Source organism: Neltuma alba, unplaced genomic scaffold (genome assembly GCF_004799145.2).
Source record: "Neltuma alba isolate B1F8T4 unplaced genomic scaffold, ASM479914v2 tig00012639_pilon, whole genome shotgun sequence".
In the NCBI taxonomy this organism is placed as follows: Eukaryota; Viridiplantae; Streptophyta; class Magnoliopsida; order Fabales; family Fabaceae; genus Neltuma; species Neltuma alba.
In genome coordinates this window covers 69,332-83,343 of record NW_021637076.1, presented here as the reverse complement: position 1 = coordinate 83,343, position 14,012 = coordinate 69,332, and the positions used below count along the sequence as shown (strand labels likewise).

The window sequence follows — 14,012 nt, the reverse complement described above, 5'->3', positions numbered from 1 at the left end:
TTGATTATTTGGAGAAATAATAATTTATGACTAACGGGAGTTAAGTCTAGTAGAAAGGGCTAGTTTCTCATAACGTGGCGAACTAAGGTTCGAATCCCCGTTAGGAGAGGTGCCCACATTTAGTGCCTGACAATGCCTCGAATAGGATTGTTTCCAATAAAAGAATACCTATACTTTAATAAAATAATAATAATAATAATTTATGAAATATTGCGTAGGTAAAAAATATATGAAATTACCAAAAGCAGTTGAATTACCATTTTTATAATATACTAACTAAATTAAAATAAAAATCATCTATAAATATGGGAAATAAGTAAGAAGTCATTTGAATTCATGGAAACAAAAATTGTTAGAGAAACCAGGTGGGCAATCATTACCAACTTATGTTTGTAATGATTATTTGGATCTTCGATAATGCCCAGCTGTATGGGTTAGAGAAACCAGGTGGTTATGAACAATGCAACGAATAAACTACATAGAATCATTATTGAAGATCCAAATAATCAATTCAATTCTGAAGGCCCAAAATCAATTTTTTGGATTAGCTTTCCAAGAAACTCACTTCCCCCTAACGGGCGTTAAGTAGAAACTGCCCAAGGGCAAGACAGGGGGCAGGAGCCGCTTTTAGCTTTCTTTTTTCGACCAGCAATTCTAGCTTTCTTGTTTCTTCTTTTCTTCCCTCCATCTCTCTCTTGGATATAACTTGCCTGAGGCTTGGAGGATGACACTCGAGCTTCTGTGCCTTCCTTCCCCCACAGTCCCGAGGTACTTCTTACTTGTTCCTTCAAATTTACTGACCTTCTCGTTATTCTCGTTATCTCCATCTGAAATTTTCGCTATCAACACTTTGACCTTCTCGTTGGCAATGAATCATCTCATTTTCCATTGGTCTTCGTCATTAAAGGTTTTCTCCTGTGGAAAGCGGAAGAACAGCTAAATGGGCCCCGTTCAAAATCCCAAATTCGCTCACTTGTTCCTCAAAGACTCGAAATATGGGCAGATTTTTGTGCTTGAGCGCTCAAAACAGAGGCTTTGGGGAAGCATCTGGAAGAGTTGGTGATGGGGACGGAGTGATTATTGTGGATCACGGGTCGCGTCGCAAAGAATCCAATTTGATGCTTCGTAAGACTAAACCATAGGCGTATATTATGGTCTCTAAATTTCTGTGCTGTTTACTGCCCCTGTTATTCTACCGCTGACATTTAAATCCGAGGTTTTAACTTTACGTGTTGCGAAATTGGCTGTTATGTTCTTGGAAACGCTTTAATGTGATGCCTAAATCTCGTCATAATTTGAATGTCAGATGAATTTGTGGAGATGTTTAAACATAAAAGTGGATACGAGATTGTGGAGCCTGCTCATATGGTAGTTTTCTGTCATTTATTATTATTGTTTTCTTATGTTAATTCGAGAAAGACGGTAAAAAAAAAAAAGAGAAGGAAGGATCGAGAATGTTGAATAACAGTTGATGTTTTAATTTCAGCTCGAGCTTTGGGAATCTCTTCTTCATATTGTGGAGAACCCATTATATCATTTCTTAATCTTAGAAAGAGCAAGAGTTAGTCTAAGTTTATCTTTATAGGTGTCCTGTCATGAAACTCCTTGCACCTATCAAGGAATGGGATGCTTCAAGAATAGGTTACAGTTGCTATATGCAATAACTTTGATAGAAAATCCTTACTTTCTTAGTGCCCTGACCCACACTTGGCGTCTTATGCATTTTATGAAGCACTTGTAACCATGAAACTTATGTTGATCCTTCTAATACATTATCAGGAATTGGCAGAACCATCAATAGCAGATGCCTTTGAATCTTGCATTCAGCAAGGCGCATGCCGTATTATTGTCAGTCCTTTTTTCCTCTTCCCTGGTCGGCATTGGCACCAGGTTGGTCTGCGTTAACCCTGTCCTGCTTTTATCGTGTTATCAATAAATAGGAGGTCCCCCCAGAAAACATAAAAGGAGAAGGAGAAGAAAGGAAGTAACAAGATTGATATACTTTGCCTTATTTCACAGGATATTCCTTCCTTAACAGCAGAAGCAGCGAAGGATCACCCAGGTGTGTCATATATTATAACAGCGCCCCTTGGACTTCATCAGTTACTTGTGGTAAGCATTCTTTGATTTATCCCCACCTGTTTTCTTTCGGAGATAAATTAAAATGATTAACCTGAGAGAAACACTCCTAGATGGATGTAACCGCCAACTTTTGTTGACCTTAAAATTCTTAATGTTATGTGTCAAGGTAAATTTGTATGCACTGTTCATGAACGTAATATGGCAGGTTCTTTCTATTTCTAGTTAGTAATAACCTCTTCAGAAAACACTGGGGCTCTCCCATTTCCGGTTCTCATCACAGGGCTACTTGAATTAAGATCCCTTGTGTGTTAGACTGCAGCTTCAACGAAATTTAGGCACACGCTGAGGCCACTTGAACCCTTGGTACTCGGATTTCAAAGTGCAGAGGGTATATCCCTTAAAAACGGATCTGTGTTGCATTGTGTCTGTAACTTTAAACTTGATGTCCTGCTGCAGGATGTTGTAGATGATAGGATCAAGCATTGCTTAAGGCATGTAGCTGGAGATGCAGACGAGTGTTCAATATGTGCTGGGACTGGCAAATGCAGGCTATATTAATTTAGAAAACTTACTCGTATGGGATGCTCTTGACGTGAAGGCAGATGAATCAGAAAGTCGAGGGAACAAATAAATTGAGACATGTATTGCACTGAACAATTGCAATTTTGTGTAGTCTTGATTTTGAGGGAGGCCGTGTTAGTGTTGGCATATTCTTCTATCATTAGCTGCTGCTGTTGGAGCTGAGGTTTAATGTGTCCAGTCCGGCCAGTGTCACAGATTTTTAGTAAAATTAATAGGTTGAATAATCATAATTTACTTTCGCATGTTTAATTGATGGTTTACAAAGGCTCAAATCTAGCCTCCTCATGTGCACATCCATTGCTTTTGAAATGGAGCTGGGAATTCTGTGTAAAGAGAAGTTGGGTCCTTATGTGGTTGAGATTGTATAATAACCAACATCGCCACCAGATTTCCTTTTATGTTATTTACATCCATTTTCTGTTCGAGACTTTTCACATTTCTCTCATGAGACTCAAAGGTAATTCATCTCTATGGAACATTTATGCTAAATGTTTCCTTCAACCACGTCCATAGTTTAAAGAAAACCCCCATATTTATCTCCATACTTGCTTGGGCTCGAGCTTGAGCTTGTGCCGGGCTTTCCTCTACAGTCGTTTCACCTGCATTGAGGCAACAAAAATCTTTATCAGCACATGAATAAATACCACGTGTAAAAAAGTTTCATTACAGGTGCAACGAGAGAAAGGGTTATCTGCCTGAGCTATGACCATAGCCAGCTGCTTCCTTTCTCTTTAGCTGTTTATTGAAAGCCTTAGCTGCACTGAAGACATTTGCAGGCCTTTCCCAACCTCCTCCAAATACACCATACCCTTTCTTCGGTTGCGGCTGAATCAGGAACTCTAGCACTGGCAACTCTTCTGTGTCCACCCAGTGGATGCAGTTGACTGGGCATGACTCAACCGACACCTAAAATTTATTGTCATTGCAGACTCTTAAAATCAATCAACGTATACATGTATTTGCTTCACACGAAGCAATATTACTCATAAGCAATTAACACTAAATCTTATCCCGGCTTTGGTGTAACACGTTGATACCGTATTTAGGTCAGTATTTTGCATAATTGACCTTCATAAACTGAGTCTACTTAAAAATTGTCCAATATCACACGAAATATGCAATTGTTGATGGTAGTTTTTGTGAGAGTTGGTATACCTCAATACTTTGGTCATCATCTCCGTATTGGACTTTTACCCGCGCAGATCCAAGAGCTTCGTCCATAGTGAATGTGTTGCTTGCAAAATGCGCACACTCTCCACATCCTGGAGACAAACAGTTAAACCTTAACTTTCTCATGACTGATGCAACAAACAGCTTTATAAATATTTCAGCAGTGGATGGAACTCTGAAAAGCTATTCAAGTATTCACAATATAGTGATAAGTGATGACCTATACATGCATTCTCGTCTACAAATAAGGCATGTGGCCTCAAAGGCCCTTTCCATGTACTGTAACCCAAGGGAGAGTTGTTTTCCGCAAATCTCAGTCTCATCTGACCGATGGATTCATCGTACTTCCTTCTTTGATCCTCTGACATCAACACTTCATAAGCCTTATTCAGCAACAGTGTGTACTGATGACCCTGAAAATTGAACTTGTCTCAAGTTCAATCTGCCTCTAATGAATTGCAGTAACAAATTCCAACCAAGGACAACGTCTTGCTGTAATAAACTATGGAAAATGAGTAAAACGTTATTGGAGATTAAGGGGACGGACCTGTTGGCCAGTGATATCTGGATGATATTTCTTTTGCAGCTTCCGATACGCATCTTTGATCTCCTGGGCATTTGACTCAACAGAAACTCCAAGTAACTCGTAGTAATTCTGTTGAGCTCCTGGCTTTTCCGATGCCCTTCTAGTACAACATTTGATTACAGTCCCGTTCTGCCTCCATCTTCAAAAGGGTTTTACGTCAAAACAGCATCGGAAAGAGGTTAAGATGTCGTATATTTTGAACATGCCAGTAACTATTCTTAAAGAGATTTAGATCAAAGATCAATTCTTTACAGTGGGTCGTTGTTCTTTAGGGAACCGGGTAGATGTTGGCTACTATAAAACCTGTTAAAAAAAGAGTACCTTGACGTGGAGTTATGGAAATTCACATAGCCATGAACTTGAGAAGAAGGCTTTGAACAAGACAGGAGGCAGCAAGTCGATACCACCCCAGCTGACATAACTCCCTGTTCTCGTCAATCGGCGCTGGCGGTGAAGGATTCTTAGGGACATCCTTTAAAGAAAATATCTCTCATTAGATACAAAATAGATAAAAGCGCGAGTGAAGATATTTTGCTTCCCATTTTTATCTAATATCACCATAATAGTCTCGTTCTTATTGCTTCTGGCGATTAGATGCGTTTTTAAATGAATACAGGATAAGCTTTACTCCCTAAGCAAGGTTGTTATAATATTTTATTTTAATGTAAAAGTTACAATTTAAAATTTCTATTTATACAATTTATAATTTAAAAATTTATATTTGACTTTTATTTATCTTAGGTTATTTATTTCACTTCAGATTATTTACCAGTGTTATGATTTATTATATTAATATACATACTTTTTTTGGCCAACAATATATTAATATACATACCTACATGTACTGATACACACACATACAAGATACCTTTCTATTAAGAATAAATACTTTATTCACAAAAAAAAAAAAAAAAATTCAGATGGGCGCAATCTTCCGACCTTTGCTTCTCTATTTTAGCCCCCATTTTCTGGCAGAAATTGATGCTATACTCAGTTACTCAACTTGCCATCACATCTCCAACAAGGTTACTAGTTCTATTATTCCGCAAAGGGCCTGGATTTGTCTGTTACACATGCTTGACATGAAAATTTGCCCAACGCCAACAGTCAGAATCCATAAGAAGCTTATATCTATGGAAAAGTTCTTACCAAACAGAGCACGAACAGCCAATGCAGTGTTATCAGCACATCTAGGAATAGCTTCATGTGCTACGGATGTCATTCTCTGCAAGCGCATAAATAAAACAAGCCGAATCAGATATGACACACAATTATGCAGTACATGCAGAGAACTAAACAATAACAGATAAATAATACTTTACAATTACAAACCAAAATGTCAAACCTTTAGGAATGTGAGTTCTCATCCAATGTCGCATGAAGCATTTCCATGATTGTAGTGCCATAAGTGCAACCAAAATATTTCTTGAGAGCTAAAGTGAACCAGCCATTCCCACAGGTACATTTACATACTCAGAATGGGGATCTCTTCCCCGAATGCCAGCAATATCAGATTAAGGTGATGTTTGGTGTAAAGATTTTTTAATTAGCTACAAGGAATTACTTGCCCAAGCAATTCAATCCCAGACTGAAATACACCAGCAATCACTAAAAGGGGAGTTTGGAATATACATTAGAAGCTAAAATGGGAAAACTGAAATTCCATGGGTGTACCTGTGATTGAGTTGCCCATGTTTTGCGGAAAACAAAATGGCAAGGGAATAATAGAGATTCGTGCGAAACTATATTAGAGACATTGTTTCCCTCGTTCTTGAACAATTTTAAGACATCCGCATATCATGTGTACTTAAAACTATACTTATAACCAAGAGAATAGATCAATTTTTTTAAGATCTTCCTTTCTGTCACCCTGTTCATTCACTTTTTCAGGAGTGAAAGCCAGACATAATAATACAGCACCAAGCACTCCCTAGTTTCACTTATCTTCCCTGCGAATAGAAAGCTTATAGTTATATCTCAAAAGATTATAAAATTAATAAATTGATGTATTAAGCCAAGTCGGTTATAATTATAACGATTGCTGATACGATTGGCAACAACAGCGCTGATTAAGAAAGCGCAGACATTGACAATAACATCCATCCCTGACATTTTTAACATGTTAAGCCAAAAATTATTCCCCTTATCTTAATAATACATCGGTCAAAAATACTTCCTGAGAACGACGGAGGGTGGTAAACAGAACCTTCTTACTTGAGAAACCCAATTTTGTTTACCATACATTATCATGCCTTCATTACTTGAGAAACCCAAAGTCATGAGCAGAAGGAAAATTCCCGATAAATATACTCTGTCCCGAAACAGCAAAAAGATTTCTAAACTATTTAAATCCATGGGTGCAAACAGCAGTGATTTTCACCATTTTGACGACCATTTTCCGGTAACACATCACTGAGTTAGCAAACTGTAAGTATTTGAGAATAAAGCAGTTTGATACATCCAATTAAAGATAATGAAACACCATACTTTCCAATTCACCAGAGAAGAAAGGTTAATATCACATTGGAAGCAGAGGAAATATATTTTACATAGCAGACACATAACCTGATACACAGATGCTGTAAAAGTCTTGAAATTATAATTCCTGGAATTGAACCGCCACGAGGCATTGTTCTTCTGAAAACCAAGGCGGAAAAGAAAGCCCAATCGTTTACGAAAGCCGCGACGAACTTCGGGTCGGTTCCTTCAAGGGCGGATTGAAGTTCGAGCAACACGCGAGAAATACCCACTACGGAGTCTGTCACAACAGCTCACGAATGGATTGATCTAAAGCGGCAGGGGAGGAGCAGTTGAGGCACTGAGCAATGGCATCTCTTCCGGGTTCCGATTGAAGGTCCAGATACTTTGGTGCTGATCGCAACTTCGAAAATGTTGAAATCACGGCGTACTTTTGCAGTGATGGTTGCGGGACTCTGGTCTTTTCAAGTAAAGGAGCAAACGACTCCACCGAAGACAAATTCAGTGACTCTGGCGGTCGACCAGAGCCGAAAGGGAGTGCATGCTCTTACAGCTCCTTGGGGTTCTTATATATACTGGTTTTTTTTTTTCGCTCGAAAATTTAACCTGTTAACGTTAATTAAATCAGTCACAATGAAAAAAAAAGTAAGGAAAAAAACTTTAAAACGAGTACTACAGCTGTTGCAAATTATTAACTTTAAAGAGTCTAATTTAAATTTTTCTGATTACAATCAATTTATATTTTTTAAAAAAATTACATTGAAAAAGACAGCTGTTATTTTTCTTCAGAACGTAAATTGATTGTTTGAGGTTAACCGCTGTAATTTTTTTAAAAAATATAAATTGATTGTAATCAGAAAAATTTAAATTAGACCAGTCACAATTAAAAAAAAAAAAGAAGAAACTTTTAAGTTTTTTTTTTTGGCATTAAGGAACCTTAAAAGTTAATAATTTGCAACAGCTGTCTTTTTTTAAAACTGACAGCTGTCCATTTCAGTAATTTGATTTTTTGCCAAGTAATGTAATTGTAATTTGATCAATGTACAGTTGTAATTTATAATAGCTGTTGCTTTTTAGAAAATGCAATAAATTGACGATTGATTGAGGCACCGGCTATAATTTTCTCTAAAACTAATAATAATAATTTACAGCTGTCGATTGAGTAATTTCGGGGTAACTCGTAACAGAACGGCTGTTAATTTTTAAATAAAAATTTAAATTAGGTCACAATTTTTTTTTTTTAAAAAAGGAAACTTTAAAGTTCATAATTTTGCAATAGCTGTATTTTTTTAACCTCCGAGCTGTCCCTTTCAATGTAATATAATTTGTTTTTTTGACCAGCAGTAATATACTACCTTCGGTCTTGATTATAAAAACTAGTTGACTAATTTGATGAGATTAAAAAAAAAGTTAAATTAGTCATTTGTAACAAATATGTGTTATCTTTCCTAAAATATCCTTACTAATCAAGTGTATTGGCTAAAAGTACCATTGTTAGAAGGATTACTTTGAGAAAAAATACATAAATATAAGAAATAAAGTGGATTGAGGTTTTATATTTATAATCAAAATAAAAGTTAAACAATGTCTTATATTAAGAACGGAAGTAGTAGTTTTTTGCCAACTAATTTAATTATAATTTGATTAATGTGCAGTTGTAATTTATAACAGTTGTTTTTTTTTTTTTGGCCAACAATTTATAACAGCTGTTACTTTTTAAAAAAATGTAATAAATTTATGATTGATTGAGGCAACGGCTCTAATTTTTTGGAAAATATAAATTAATTGTAATCCCAAAAATAAGAAAAAATTTAAATTAAACCAGTCACAATAAACAAGAAAACTTTAAAACTAATAATTTACAGGTTACAGCTGTCCACTTCAGTAATTTTGGTGTTACTTGTGACAGAACAGTTGTTAATGTCTGAAAAATGTAACGGCCTAACGGCTACAATTCTTTGGGAAACACTAATCGAATGTAATCATAAAAATTTAAATGCTTAGTATCAATTTAAACACAATATTGATATTTTCTTATTTAGCCATCAATCAATTTTATTAGGAAAAATCATAAGAAAAAACCGCTGAAATAGAAAAATAGCAAATAAGGACATATGACACCATTAGTATGCGTTTTGACAATTATAGTATAGATTTTGATAACAATTTTATAAATGAGTCCCTGTAAGTAATTTTTAAAATAATTATATAAAATTAGGAAAAATCTCATAAAAATTTAGAAATTACTAAATTCTAAATTAATAATAATTCTTATAAAAATGTATTATTATTTGTAAGTAAAGTAAAGTCAATTTATTAAAATGTATGAAACAATCTTGAGGAATTTAATAATTTTTATTTTCAGATTCTTTTTGTGGGAGTTTTTCAAAAAATTATTCTAAGAATGAAAATTAAAATTGGATGAAATAATCAGGATAAATTATAAAAGATACTATTTGAATTTCAAAGTCCTAATTTTGTTTCTTACACTTCAATAGCAGTTAATTACTCTAACAAAAGTGATAATAATATGACTATATGAAAAGCAAATGACAACACATTTTCGTAAAATTTTCAGATTTTAAATTTTGAAATTCAAGTGATATTTTCTTAAATTTTTTTCTCAAATAATTATAAACTAAGATTAAAATTAAAATTATATTTTAATTCCATTTTAAACATATTTTAATTATATTTATGAAAAATGTGTTAGTGATAAAATATGGTATAATAATAATTTTCATTAAAATTATTATTATTATTCATGCAAAATTAATATTTTTCTCGTTCCCAACCTTATTTTTATTTTTGTTCCTCTCTTTTCAACCCTAAGGTCAGTCTAGAAAATTATGGCTATCACTTAATTTAATTTCAAGAGTAAATAATATGAATATTCATCATCTTCTTTCTGTATATAAATAAAAAACTTCTATCAATAATAAAAAAGGCAATAAATATTATAATGAAGATTTAAAAGAAAACTTCGGTTACCCATATGCGTGGGGAATATAGATTGAAAAATTCAGAATTATAATATATATTAAACACTAAAAATAAAAGAAAATAATTTAAAACCGAATAACGATAAACGATAAATAAGAGTAAAAAAGAAAACTTCATTTATTTACCCATATGCGTGGGGAATATCTATTTAAAAATTCATAATTCACAATTATAATATATACTCCCTCCGCTACTATACATAAGCTTTACTTTTGAAAAGATTTGAATATTTATTACCTTTTTTTTTTCATTTTGTCCACAGTATTTATTATTCCTTCCTTTTCATTGATATTATTTCCATATATTCTTGTTCTTCATTTTTTTTTATTGTCTCTCTCATTTACTTTTTAATAAACAAGGACAAATTTAAAAAAAAATATTTCTGACCTATTTATTATTTTTAACTAATTTAGTTGTTAGTTTGTTAAACATAATTCGGTTATTTGAAACTTATATATAGGATTGGAGAAAGTATTAAACATTAAAAATAAAAGAAAGTAATTTAAAACCGAATACAAATACCCTTGTCCATGTATTATCAACAACCCCCCAAAAAACCAAAAAAAAAAAACAACAAACAAAAGAAAAATTCCATTATGTTCCGTTAAATTTTTTTCTGATGAACCATATAGACCAGTACTCTGAACCATGAATAACACTTCCATATAAAAATTGTCAATAATTTTATTTTAAATAATTATCCTTCTACTTTGAAAATAAAAAATATAGTTAACTTTTCATTTAAACAAAATACCATGATTTTTTATCTCGTTAATTTAAGTTTAATTCAAACAAGACTCCCCTCTAATATTATCAAAACATCTCTGAAACATGAAAATATTGGAGAGAATGTAAAAACAAGACAAAAACTATTTTTCAGTTTAATAATATCGCGAGAGGAAAAAAAAAAAAAGAGGGAAAATAACATAACAAGAAACTGAAAATCTTATATGCTAAAATAGGAAGCTAAACAAATGAAATGACAAATTAGGAAGTGTTACCTGGGGGTGGAAATGTTGTTCAATTACAAAAAAGTCCTTCTGATAGAGTTTGAAAGCAAAGAGAGAGAGGCACGAATTGACCCAGTCGTGCTTCCTGGTTTCTCCCTTCCACCATCCCTATTATTGCTCTAAAAACATGGCAAGTTAGAGAGTTGATGATGCCAAAAATAGTGTGGTGTAAGAGAGAGAGGAGTTTGAAATGGAAGGCTATTCTATTTGAAGGGCGAGTGTTCCTAGTTCTGGTTGATTGGGCAGAAGGACAAAGGTTGGCAATCAGTGATTCACCATTATAGTTAGCAAGCATCAGTGGTATTTGACTAAGGTAAGTTTAGGGATTTAAGTTTCGTCCTGTGATCAACACTTTTAGGTGAGTGGGGGAAGCAGTGGTTAGTCAATATTTAGAAATGACATGATTAAGTTTGTGAATGACTGAAATGATGATTCAGGGTTTATTCTCAGTCTTGTGCATGGTAGTGTTTTTTATAACAAAGTTGAGCACGTGACATTAGTGAAAAATCGATTTTCAAATGACTAGGAAAATATTGGTAATGACTATGAAGAAACTGGAAATAACCATATCTATAGTAATGATCATATTCTCTGTCTGTAATGACTATATTCATAATGACAATGAAAGAACTGAAAATGACTATATTCATTGTAATGACCATATTCGATAATACAATTTGTAGAAATTTTTATTTAGGATTTAGTAATTTCAAAAATTTTTTTAGAATAAAACATAAATTTAAAATAATTTAAATTAAAAAACCAAATTAAGTAAATAAACAACACGAAATAAACAAGAAAAAAAAACACGAAATAAACAAGAAAAAAACACAATATAATAAACATAAAAAGTAACATATATTAATTTAAGGATAATATTTGAATCAAGTTTTTTATATTTATCATGTCAATTACTCAATCACATATAGCCATATGTTCTATTTTAAAAATATTAGCATATAATAATATTTAATTATAACTCATGGAATAAAAATAAAACATATGATCATATATAATTGAAAAAAACTTGATATAGTGAATATACGAAAATTAACTAAGAAAAGACGAATTTTGGCCCAGAAAAAAACTAGGAAAAACATAAATAAAAAAAACAAACTAAACAACACATAACAAATAAATAAAAATAAACAAAAAATTGCAGTAAAAAATAAAATATTAAACAAGCATTAATATAAAATAAATAATTAATTAAACTTTTATACTTACATGGACTGCCGAACTACTTTTAAATTGGAGCAGGAGCTGGAAGAGGAGCTGCATGCTATGTAAACGAGTAGGAGAACTTCTTCGGAATTTTGCCGTTAAATTTTGCTTTTGTTTTTTTGGGGGAGGGCTATATATAAATGTCAAATTAGTGGTACTGTTCGAAGTTAGAACCGTTATTAAACGGCAATAACAAGCCAAAACACCACTTTATTTGTAGCGGTTTTAGATAAAAGAACCGTCAAAACCATTACGCTTCTACATCACGCCCTATTCTCCGTGACGTGTTATGTAAGGTCGGGTGCTCACCCTTAGCTACAGTACTATAGGAAGCAGTCCAAAAGTATTATCCTGGCAAAGAAAATTTTGCTACTTTTTTTCAGATTAAAGGATCCACTCGTGAGACAAGGCAGGGTAATCTGGATATGACTAGTACTATAGCCACCTTGTCATGTATTGGCAGTGACTTGATCTCTATAACAATGATCAATGGGGCTGCAGTGAGGATGCTGAAGCATATCACAAGATTGTTGAAAAGGGTATAGGTGTTAATCCTGCCAATGATAAATAAGGGGGAGAATTATGTCTGCTCGCCCCATTCCTTTCTTAGATGAAGTTTTTGCGAAGTGGGAGGAAAACAGAAAACGGTTTGTCTCAAAGTATATTTGTCATCCTCAGCCTTTATCTGAGGCTTCGGTCGTAGCAACAAAGGGTCATAACAATTCTGATTCTAGTGTAAAAAGGGGATTAGACGCTTAGAGCATTGGTACATGGGATGTGTGAAGGTATTTATTGAGGTTACTTAAAGAACTCAAGAAAGAAGTGATCCTGCCAAAAAGATGTTCTGGCTAAGAATCCTATTCAAACTGAAACATGTAGAGATTGATATGCACTCTAATCAAAGATATTTGAAGTGTCTTATGTCAACTCATGTTCATATGTAGTGGACTTACTAAAGCTTTTGAAAGACCCAGATTCAAAGAGCTTATATAATCAACATTGACTCCTCAACCTTAAGGAGAGTGTCAGGAGACTTCATTAATGAATATTTATGCTTTTTCTATTTTTTAATTATGTATGTCCCAGGGTTATAGATATTAGACCTTATGCTGGCAACTAATCATATGTTATATATCTCAGAAATAAATCTATGATATTAGAGTTAGTAAAAGATGTGATATCTAGGATCCTAGCATTTCATTTTCTGCGTATATGAAGAATACCTATTTAGACAAATAGAAGTTAACCTCTAGCTCTTCAAAATCAAATACTCCTCTGGTCCTAAATATGAGATCCATTTTGTAGCGTGAATTACACTACAAAATAGGTCTTATATTTAGGACGAGAGGAGTAATTAAAATCACTCTAGCAGCATCACATGATTTATGACAGATAAAAGTGATTAAATGCAATGGACAATCGAAAACAATGACAAGTAAGCATCCATGTAATAGGTAATGAAAGCAGAAGAGAAAGTCCATACCAGTGCGCAAACTAGAGGTTGCCATACTGCAACTGAATCAGGGATAGATCAATAACTGAGGCCTCAGGATCACCAGTTAAGCAGTTATTTGACAAAATATAAATTTTCTGTTGTTTGAATGCGCTTTTTCTTTTTCACCTTTTCTCCAAGGATGTGAGAGCGAAGCCATCTTTGTCAGCATTGATCTCACTCAGAATTCTTCTCATTGCATCTAAGCTGTGTCCCTTCGATTTCCAATACAGAATTTTGCCAACAGTTCAATTGATAAATTGTTTTAGTATATCGTAATATTTTTTTATTAGATTAGTATATCATACTATTAGACTATCCCAACTATACTCGCATAAGATTTCCGCAGCAAGACAGATAACACAGAGGGCATCTTCCAAAGTGC

The 14,012-nt window shown here is 33.6% G+C and overlaps 2 protein-coding genes across 2 annotated transcripts; one reads left to right on the top strand and one right to left on the bottom strand.

The window, feature by feature from the left end:
• Nucleotides 1-699: 699 nt before the first annotated feature.
• LOC114729494 (sirohydrochlorin ferrochelatase, chloroplastic-like) lies at nucleotides 700-3,086 on the top strand. The gene is made up of 6 exons (XM_028916489.1): nucleotides 700-768; nucleotides 908-1,125; nucleotides 1,307-1,368; nucleotides 1,780-1,890; nucleotides 2,020-2,112; nucleotides 2,539-3,086. Exons 1-6 carry the CDS (start codon nucleotides 725-727, stop codon nucleotides 2,638-2,640), a joined length of 630 nt encoding a protein of 209 aa, XP_028772322.1. The 5' UTR covers nucleotides 700-724; the 3' UTR covers nucleotides 2,641-3,086.
• Nucleotides 3,016-6,346, bottom strand: LOC114729493 (chaperone protein dnaJ C76, chloroplastic-like). Its single transcript, XM_028916488.1, has 8 exons — nucleotides 5,766-6,346; nucleotides 5,570-5,645; nucleotides 4,742-4,893; nucleotides 4,382-4,559; nucleotides 4,055-4,247; nucleotides 3,820-3,926; nucleotides 3,360-3,570; nucleotides 3,016-3,263 (listed from the first exon to the last, which is right to left on the bottom strand). The coding sequence occupies exons 3-8, from the start codon at nucleotides 4,837-4,839 to the stop codon at nucleotides 3,133-3,135; spliced, it is 918 nt and encodes a 305-aa protein (XP_028772321.1). The 5' UTR covers nucleotides 4,840-4,893; nucleotides 5,570-5,645; nucleotides 5,766-6,346; the 3' UTR covers nucleotides 3,016-3,132.
• Between the last annotated feature and the right edge of the window lie 7,666 nt (nucleotides 6,347-14,012).